The sequence below is a fragment of the Leucopleurus acutus genome, assembly GCF_964270905.1.
Source record: "Leucopleurus acutus genome assembly, chromosome: 12".
NCBI lineage: Eukaryota > Metazoa > Chordata > Mammalia > Artiodactyla > Delphinidae > Leucopleurus > Leucopleurus acutus.
The window spans coordinates 50,017,570-50,026,871 of NC_139154.1; the positions used below are offsets into that span (position 1 = coordinate 50,017,570).

Consider the following 9,302-nt stretch of genomic DNA (forward strand, 5'->3'; position numbering starts at 1 on the left):
CTCTGTGGAACCCAGCCTGTCCACATGATGTATTTGGCCAGCTCAAATTTGAATGTCTTTGGGTAGAACTCATATAACCCGGTTGGCTGCAGGTTCCATCATTTCACGTCACATGTTCTCATTTTCTGCCTGTCCCGTAAAGCTTTTGAATTCTCAAATGCGGAACGAAGTCCAGATTCATTGGCATAGCGTGTACAGGCCTGCCTGTTTCTCTGGACTTAGCTCTCGTGGTAAAATCCTCACAAGTGACAATTTGCTAAACTCTCTGCGCTGTTCAAAAAAATTTTTTTTAAGTTACACGTAATATATTTTGCTCCCATGACTATGTCTGCTTCCCTTCTCTGTCTGCTCATCTGTCAGATTTGTTCAAGTGTCACTTCCTCGCTGAAGTGTCTTCCCTGGGACCTTGAGTTCGAGGATAGATTTCTCCCTCTCTCGTGCGCCTTCTGCTTTGTACCCGTCTTTCTTGCAGGATCTGTAACGTTTTACAGATTACTATGCACAAGGTCCTGGAGCCCAGCTCTGGACCTGCCATTTCATAGGTGATCCGTTAATGTTTTTGCAGGAGTAAGCAACGCTCTCAAGTGTAGCGTAATTTATAAATTTCTCACTTCCCTGGGCTTTTAGAGCTTTGACGTAACGTGAATCAAATCATTCTTACTGGAATGTTAAATCTTTACCCAGACTATTAAGTTTTGGCTTGGATATCGAGTTCATTTATTACATATTTCTTTCTTTAAAATTTTTCTGATTATGAAAGTAGATTGGACAAAATTTGAAAAAATTACAGTAAATTAAATGCAGATCAAGATCGTCTGTAATTTTATCACCTAGATGAGATTATCACTGTTAGCATTTTGTCATATACTTCTCCAGCTTTTTTCTAATGCATGTATCTGAATTTTTAAGCAAAGTGGGACAAATCATACTCTATATACTCTTTGAAAGATTTCCCCTTAACATATCCCATAATAATAATAATTTTATTCTTCTTCTTTAATAATTTTACTCAGTGTGACTTTTGCAGTGTTTTTAAAGACTGTGCTGTGCTGTGATATGAAACATTTTTGTGGCATTTGATAATACGTGAAAAAACATGAACTAATGGTAGGTGGCATACTCTTTAAACGCATGTCCGCCTCCCCCTCCCCACCCACGTATGTATGTCTGTGTGTGTTCAGATGAATAGCTTTATTTTTTCCTAGTTCTTTCTTTTTTTTTAATTTATGCATTTAACTCTTTAATCTCTTGGGGATTTTTAAAATATGTAGTGTGTGGTAAGAATCATATTCTTTTCCAAATAAATGACCAGGTTTTACAGCATTCCTAATTAGAATGTTCACTCCTTTCCCACTGATTTGAAGCTTTACTTCTTATCACATATGAAATAATTGCATGTATTTTTCTAAAATATCTTCTCTGTGTCATTTAAAAGTACATTCTTACGCCAGGGCCACATTTTGTTTTTTTTTTAAATTTATTTCTTGGCTGCGTTGGGTCTTTGCTGCTGCATGCAGGCTTTCTCTAGTTGTGGCGAGCAGGGGCTACTCTTTGTTGGCGGTGCACGGGCTTCTCTTTGCGGTGGCTTCTCTTGTTGAGGAGCATGGGCTCTAGGCACGCGGGCTTCAGTAGTTGTGGCTTGTGGGCTCAGTAGTTGTGGCTCACGGGCTTAGTTGCTCCGTGGCATGTGGGATCTTCCTGGACCAGGGATCAAACCCGTGTCCCCTGCATTGACAGGCAGATTGTTAACCACTGTGCCACCAGGGACGTCCCCACATTGTTTTAATTTTTGTAATTTTATAATTTAACATAATGGCAATGTAAATTTTGCCATATTATTATTTTTCAACCTTTTCTTAATTATTAATACCCATTGTGCTTGTGAGCAAGAGCCTGGCCTTTGTGCTCGATAACCTTGGATCTGAACCCCAGGTCTCCTCTTTACCATCTCTCTGACCTTAGGCAAATAGCTTGATTTTTCTTAGCCTCAAATTCCTCCCTGGTTTGGGCGAGGTTGGATGAGATAATGTATGTGAAGGGTTTGGCACATAGTAGGTGCTCAGGAAGTGATAGATACTGTCATTATGTGAAATTCGAGTAATTTCATCAGGTTGCAAAAAAAAATATCATTTTGGGGAGGATTCATTTATATATATATGTTTCTATCCAGGAACAAAGCTTTTTCATTTTTCTTTTGTATATTCTTCGGTAAAGGCTTATACTTTTCTTACAGCTCTTATGTATTTCTTTGTTATCTTTGTATTCGTGCATTTGACGTGGTAAATAATATTTTTTCATTACATTTTATAACTAGGATTTATCAAATGTGGCATAGGACAGGCTTTGGCCTCAGTTTTCCTACCCATAAAATTAGAGTGCTCTTCCCGTCTCGGGGTCGTTAATAGGAAGAAATGAGACATGGTGTGTGAGAGTGTATTTAAATATACGGAGAGTGGAATAAAATAGAAACCAAGCAGGAACCAGACTCTGCTCGCAGTCAGGCTCCGTGCAGTTTTGGTAACAGGTTCCGAGTTGTCTCTACTGTGGGGCTGGGAGAAGGGTTTCTCCTGGAGGAGAGGTGACGTGGACGGCGGGTTGAAGGCTCCACTGGTGGTGGTTTCTGGATGACTGTTTTGGGAGGTCTCAGGTCATAGGACAAGCTCCTGGGCATGTTTCTGTTTTGGGCAGAGTTGGCTACTTCCCAGGGACAGTGGAGGAAGCCCTGGGCAGTATTGGCATGAGGCCTTGGACGGGTTCCACGTGTGGGTGCCCAGTAGTTGTGTCATCAGGTCAGGCTGGTGGCGGGTGCTAGGAGGCAGTGCCTTGTAAGTAATGTTTTGTTGTAGAGAAAAGAGGAGGGATCCTGATCCAGACAGCTAAGGTCCTTCCTAATGTTAGTGACAGGGAGAGTGGCAAACCCTTAAATGTAACTGGAGTTCATTCGTAGAAGGTGTGTGTGTGTGTGTGTGCATGTGTGCGTGTGTGTGTAGTTTCTAAAGTTGTGGATTAACAGGTTTTAGAAATGGTTTTCATGTAAAGGAATATTTGAAAGGTGAGCAAAATGTCATTTTATTTACCACGGCCAAAACACTAGGCTCTTTTCTTTTTGCTTTGTTCAACAGGTATAGGTGTCTTTTTTCTAATTGCTATTTTACCGAGGGCATGCGCATATAAAAATTGCTAGTGAAATCTTAAATCCAGATTAGGGTAGTATTAAAATAGCCAGAAGAGAAAAACGTTTTAATGTTAAAGAAAAGTATATCCGAATATTGCTATTTAGAATAAAAAAGATCAAGTCGTGAACATAAAGTATGCCCTTTTGTGAATGACTTGTGAACCTGGCTGTGGAAACGAATACGGTGAATTGCATCACGTGGCTTTCGTGTTTCAGAGTTTCTCTCGCGTTCCCTCTGCACAGGTCGAAGCCCGCTCTGCGCCGCAGCTGGAGCAGCAGCACCACGGCCGGCGGCCTGGAGGGGCGCGTGAGGCTGCACGAGGGCTCCCAGGTCCTCCTCACCAGCTCCAACGAGATGGGCACCGTTAGGTACCTGGGCCCCACTGACTTTGCCTCAGGGATCTGGCTTGGACTGGAGCTTCGAAGCGCCAAGGGAAAGAATGATGGGGCAGTGGGGGACAAACGCTACTTCACCTGCAGGCCAAACCACGGGGTCCTAGTGAGGCCCAGCAGAGTGACCTACCGGGGAATAAACGGGTCAAAGCTTGTGGATGAGAATTGTTGAGTTAAACTCCTACAGTATTAAATGAGCTCATACACACACACACACAACGTAAAATAAAGAGTCCATGGCAAATGGTTTACTTCATTTAGCTTTTAGCCGTTATTTAAAATTTGAAAACAGAGCTATCTTCATGAAAAGCATTGTAACAATTCAGAGAGACTCCTTTAAAAAGCTAGAAATATGAACTGTGGGAATCATGGTTCTCTTAAAACAATCTCAAAATCAGCCTTTTTTTTTTTTTTTAAGATTTAAAGCTTTAGACCCAAGAGAATTCTGAGACTTGGGAAAAAATGTGCCATTAAGTGACTGACTGGCGTTGCTCACTCTGTCTCATTTTTGCACAGAATAGTGGATTTTCCATATGCCATAACTGTGAAGGTTTTCACTAGCTTTGGTTAACATAAGACCTTCACATGACCTTTTTCTGTCAAGTATTTTCGGAGTTTTTATTTCTTTCTGTACTAATAAGGACAGTAAGAGAATAATAGCTGTGTGACTAGGTATTTTTCATGTCTTTGGGTCAAGTTATTTGCCCTTCCAGGAATGCCTCACCTACAGGTACATTAGGACTGTAGGTAAGGCATTCCTGGAAGGGACTCTGGAGCTCAGCCTCTTGCCCGCTGCCAGGTTCTAAAGCCGCTCTTCCTCACGCGGGGTCACAAGCCAGCTGGTTACCAGAGCTACAACTAGAACGTGGGTCTCCTGACCTGTGGCTCGGGCTCTTTCCGCTGTACAAAGCGTGTCATCTCAGATCTTTCTTCTGTGTTAGTGACTGACTGCCTCATCTGGAGGAACCACAAAAACCCATGATTAGGTTTATAAATTCAAGTCACAATTAGAATTTTTTGCACGTGCTTAATTAACTTCCTTATGGGACATACCTATAAAACATACATATATGAAGCACTTTTAAAATAAAGCATGATGCACTTTCCTCTTTGTGGAGGATTGGCCATCATTTCCTCCAGGGATATGAAAAACATTAAAAAAATTATATTTATGACAAGAGAGCAAATTAAGATGTGTTAAGAAGAATGTAGTAGCTATTCATTTAAATGTTTATGGTTTCTTGATGTTTTGTGTTATTATTCATAAAACCGGTGTTGCGTTTGCTGCTGTTGCTCTTTTTATATTTTCAGTTGTTGCAGAACTCAGCCTGTTATAAAGCTGCAGAACTGTATCATGTTTTTATTTTCCTTTTGAGCACATGTTAACAAACTAAGCTTCGTAATAGAGTGACGTAATAATGCAGAACATTTGTGTTGTGGATATGTATTGAAGTTTGTCCTGTATGTAGAAAGATATATCTTTTATTGTAGATATTTAGACTCTAAACTACCACGGAAATAGTGGAATAGTTTGCTTTATAAGATAAAAAGCATCCTTCAAAACGGAGCTTGCTTTGTGCTTTAGAAATAATACATTGAACTATTTTGCAATATACTATTTAAAATCTAAATTCTCTTGCTTTGCTGCCTTTTTAAAAAGGTGTGAAATTTCAAATATTGCTAGAGCTATTTTCCTGAAATACATTTGCAAAATAAGGCTGCTTTGTAATCAAGGAATATTTTTGATTGAAGAAAGTGACTGTACTGTGTCAAAAGTAAACTTATTTTATTATATAGTTTATTTCTTAAAAACTCTATTTATACCTTACCGTGAAGTCCATGACTACACTGAACTTGGTTGTCCATAATTCTTCCTGTTAAATATAAAACCCTGTATGTTAGTAACAGTAATGCCAACACTGAATTTATTTTGAGGTCAGAGAACCAATTGTTCTCATATTTAGATTAGGATTATTAAATCCATGTAATGTGTATGTTTACGTATACTATACATAAAAATTAGGTGTTTTCATTGGTGTTTTGCTTATGTCATTCAAAGTTCATGTCTTGAGCATTAATAAAAAGGGAAGCTGTTTTGGTTTGGAGTGGCATGTTGTCACTGACCCTGCCTGCAACTCTCCTCTTCTCAGGTACTCAGAGTATATATGCTTTGTAGTTCACTTTTTTCTTCTTACAGTAATGACTTGGATTTGTCCCATCCTTACCCTATAGCAGTGGTCTCCAACCTTTTTGGCACCAGGGACCGGTTTCGTGGAAGACAATTCTTCCACGGACCGGCGTGGGGGGATGGTTTCGGGATGATTCAAGCACATTACATTTATCGTGCACTCTATTTCTATTATTATTACATTGTAATATATAATGAAATAATTATACAACTCACTGTAATGTAGAATCAGTGGGAGCCCTGAGCTTGTTTTCACTTGCCGCTCACTGATAGGGTTTCGATATGAGTCTGCAAGCAATTGATTTATTACGGTCTCTGTGCAGTCAAACCTCTCTGCTAATGATAATCTGTATTTGCAGCCGCTGCTCAGTGCTAGCATCACAGCCTCAGCTCCACCTCAGATCATCAGGCGTTAGATTCGCATAAGGAGCACGCAACCTAGATCCCTCGCATGTGCTGTTCACAGTAGGGTTTGCGCTCCTATGAGACTCTAATGCCACCGCGGATCTGACAGGAGGCTGAGCTCAGGCAGTAATGAGAGGGATGGGGAGCGGCTGTAAATACAGATGAAGCTTTGCTCGCTGGCCCGCCGCTCACCTCCTGCTGTGCGGCCCAGGGGTTGGGGACCCTTGTCCTATAGAGTCTTAAAAAGTACCATGCTTCTACTCAGCAAATGAAGTTATGTTTTTAGCTACTCTCCGATTATATCGTTTTGATGGACAGAGAGCCATTTAAGAAAAGAATGTATTTCTTTGGTTTTCTAAAATTGCTTAATTATCTTTTATACCAGTGGGATTTCATTTGTTTATTTAGGGTTGGATAGAAAACCTTGAGTTTATAGATTTCAAAATATATATAAATAAGTATCTACATTCTACTAAAAGGCTTTGTTTCTATATTTCCAGGTAATTTGATGGGAGTATTTTTTAAGTGCTGAAAAGTGTTGAGATACAGACATTTGTGGAATCTGAGCTGAGGCACTGAAATCTTGGTGAGACCGTTGCACTGTCTTCTCCCGAACTCCTTATCCCCTCTCGTGTGTTATTTTTCTCCTTAGCATTTACCACCCTTGGTCATGCTACAACTTTTTGCTCATTACTTGTCCTGTCCCTCACTGGATTGAGGGATGGGTTTTGACTGTTTTGTTCATCATTTCCTCCCTAACACCTGGAATAACACTTGGCACCTACTGCAGGCTCGCGAAGCATTTGTTAAATGAACAGAGGCAGTGGAGGCTGTTGATGGTTTAAAGTAGAGGTGTTGTCTCGCCAGCTTCAGCCAGGTGGGCTTGAGAGACCAGGCCGTGGGACGGGTGAATTTTGCTGGGTAGGGGGGGGGACAAAGGACAAGAAAGGTTTGAGTCATGGTAGCCCAACTTTACCCCAAAATAGTGACATGAAGGAGATAGAAGAATGTTGGGTGTCAGGGGTAGAAATGGGGGCAGGAAAGACACAGTGGGGTCACCTAACTGCCTATCTATTGTCCCTGGGGCTGGTTTTGAATTTCTGTTGTGATATGATGGTAATTTAGGGAACACAGTAACATGTGTGGTCTAACACAGAGTGGATGAACTGGATCTCACCCAGGTGTGCACAGCATTGGTTTCTGGTGCCAAGCATTTTTGTTTCAGAGTTTTATTTTGGACCTGCCTATTTAGGCTATGTGATAATATTATTTAAGCCACGTTGACTGAGGCTAGAGACCTAATGTGTTAGGAATCATGCTTAGTTAAGAAATAGATCTAGTAATTTTAACCGTTCACTGGATATTTGTTACCTAAATGATTGACTCAGAGACATATAATATGTATCACCACATGGCAAGCAAGTAGGAGAATTTATTTTTTATTTTTCTTCATGCCCTTTGCTTCACTACACTTATTTGTAATACAAACACAGTAGGTAATACAAAACTCACATCACATATATTTTTAGTAATTGTTTAGTAATATCCCTTGGTACATAGGCTCTTATTTACAAACAATGTCACATAAGCTGCTTGAATATACAACAGACATTCTTAGTGGAGCTTGTGTGTGGGCTGAACAAGTTAAGTAGATCATGTTAAGATTTTCTTACTAGCAGAATATGATGCCTTTGCATAGGCAAAAACAATTTTTTCTAGCAAAATTTTTGCCAGTGCTCCTTTTTACAGAAGGGAAAAAGGAGTTTATGGGGAGGAATTAGAGTAGATGGACACATGTTACTGACAACAATATATTTTCATTATGCGTGGTAGAAATGAAATTTCTCTTCTGCTTGTAGCCTTTTCCCTTGACGAGAAAGGCACCAAGCGGTGTGGGAACCTTTTTCCTCTCGTCCCTTTAGAATATCTTATAACGAATAGAATTTTCACGATAAAGCAGCAGCAGGTCTCATTATTTTTCAGTTCAAATAGGGAAGTGTGGTCGTGGTGCTGCAGCAGGGCAGTAAGTTCTGAGTTATGTTAGTAAAGATACTCTAGGTGTTTAAATTGAGCCTATTAGCTTACAACATAACCTGTCCCTAGTGATCACTGCTGTCATTTGACAAATGATCATAAATATGGTTTTAATTTCAGCTCTAAAACCCTAAATGAACCCAGATGTCAAGTTTGTTGCTCCTGTAGATACGCAGGTCCTTACACTCAGGCACACCTTGTACGCCTCTGTCCTCGGAGGAACTGGTCTTAGGATTGGATGTTTAGTCGGAGTTGTTTGAATTGGATAGATGAAATTAAATAGGGAGTATCAGGAAGCTACTTGCGCTGAGCTGAATTTGAATTTGAAGCATTCCTAAAGTTTAGGAAGTTTAAATATCCAGATGCTGTGTTCTCCTTGACCTGTGTTGATCTCAGAGGTTAAGTTCTTTCACCTCCAGCCTGATAGAGGTGTTACTCAAAGTACCCTTACCTTCTTGAGGACTGGACTAACTATTTTTCACATAACAAATCAAATCAGACTGACATGGAAATGAATCATGTTAAAATTACATGCACAGGTTCAAGCCGTTCTTTTTATTCTTTCTCTAATACGACTTCCGAGATTCAGCTTACATCTCAGTCAACAGTGTTGTTGATGACACTGGCTGTCCCTGACAGTTCTTGTTATGAAGGATAGGTGTTACTACACAATATCTTTGGGAAAAATCCTAAAATGGATTTTAAAATGAATTTTAATAGTCATAAAAGTCCCAATTGGTCACAGGGGAAAGTAGATTTTGTATTATACACAATAGAGAAGAGGATTAAAGTGAAAGTTTTCAGTCTCCTTTATTGAACCTGCCAGTAAAAATGGATTTCTAATAAGAATTCCAGTAGATTATATGTATCAGTTTAAAATGTTGTGATTTTTCTCAAGCGATCTTTTCTCTTTCTTGAAGGGACTAGGGCTTAGGGAAGTAAGAAATAGCATGAGATTTCTTGAGGTCTCACTTCACACTCCTTGGGGTGTGACAGAGGAGAGTTCAGTGTCATGTTCTGCTTTAGTTTCTTTTATAAAACATCACCGGCTGCTAACTGGTACATACATGAGGAAAAAGAATTTGTCTTTAATCTTACTTTACTTCT

The 9,302-nt window shown here is 39.9% G+C and overlaps 1 protein-coding gene across 1 annotated transcript in view; it reads left to right on the top strand.

Moving 5' to 3' along the window:
• Window positions 1–4,242, top strand: part of CLIP4 (CAP-Gly domain containing linker protein family member 4) — a gene marked incomplete at both ends in the record, with an annotated part of 56,479 nt that extends 52,237 nt beyond the window's left edge. Inside the window, one exon of the mRNA XM_082851675.1 lies at window positions 3,419–4,242. Within this exon, the coding sequence (XP_082707801.1) occupies window positions 3,419–3,740 (322 nt within the window). The remainder of the gene's footprint in view (window positions 1–3,418) is intronic.
• Window positions 4,243–9,302: the final 5,060 nt, after the last annotated feature.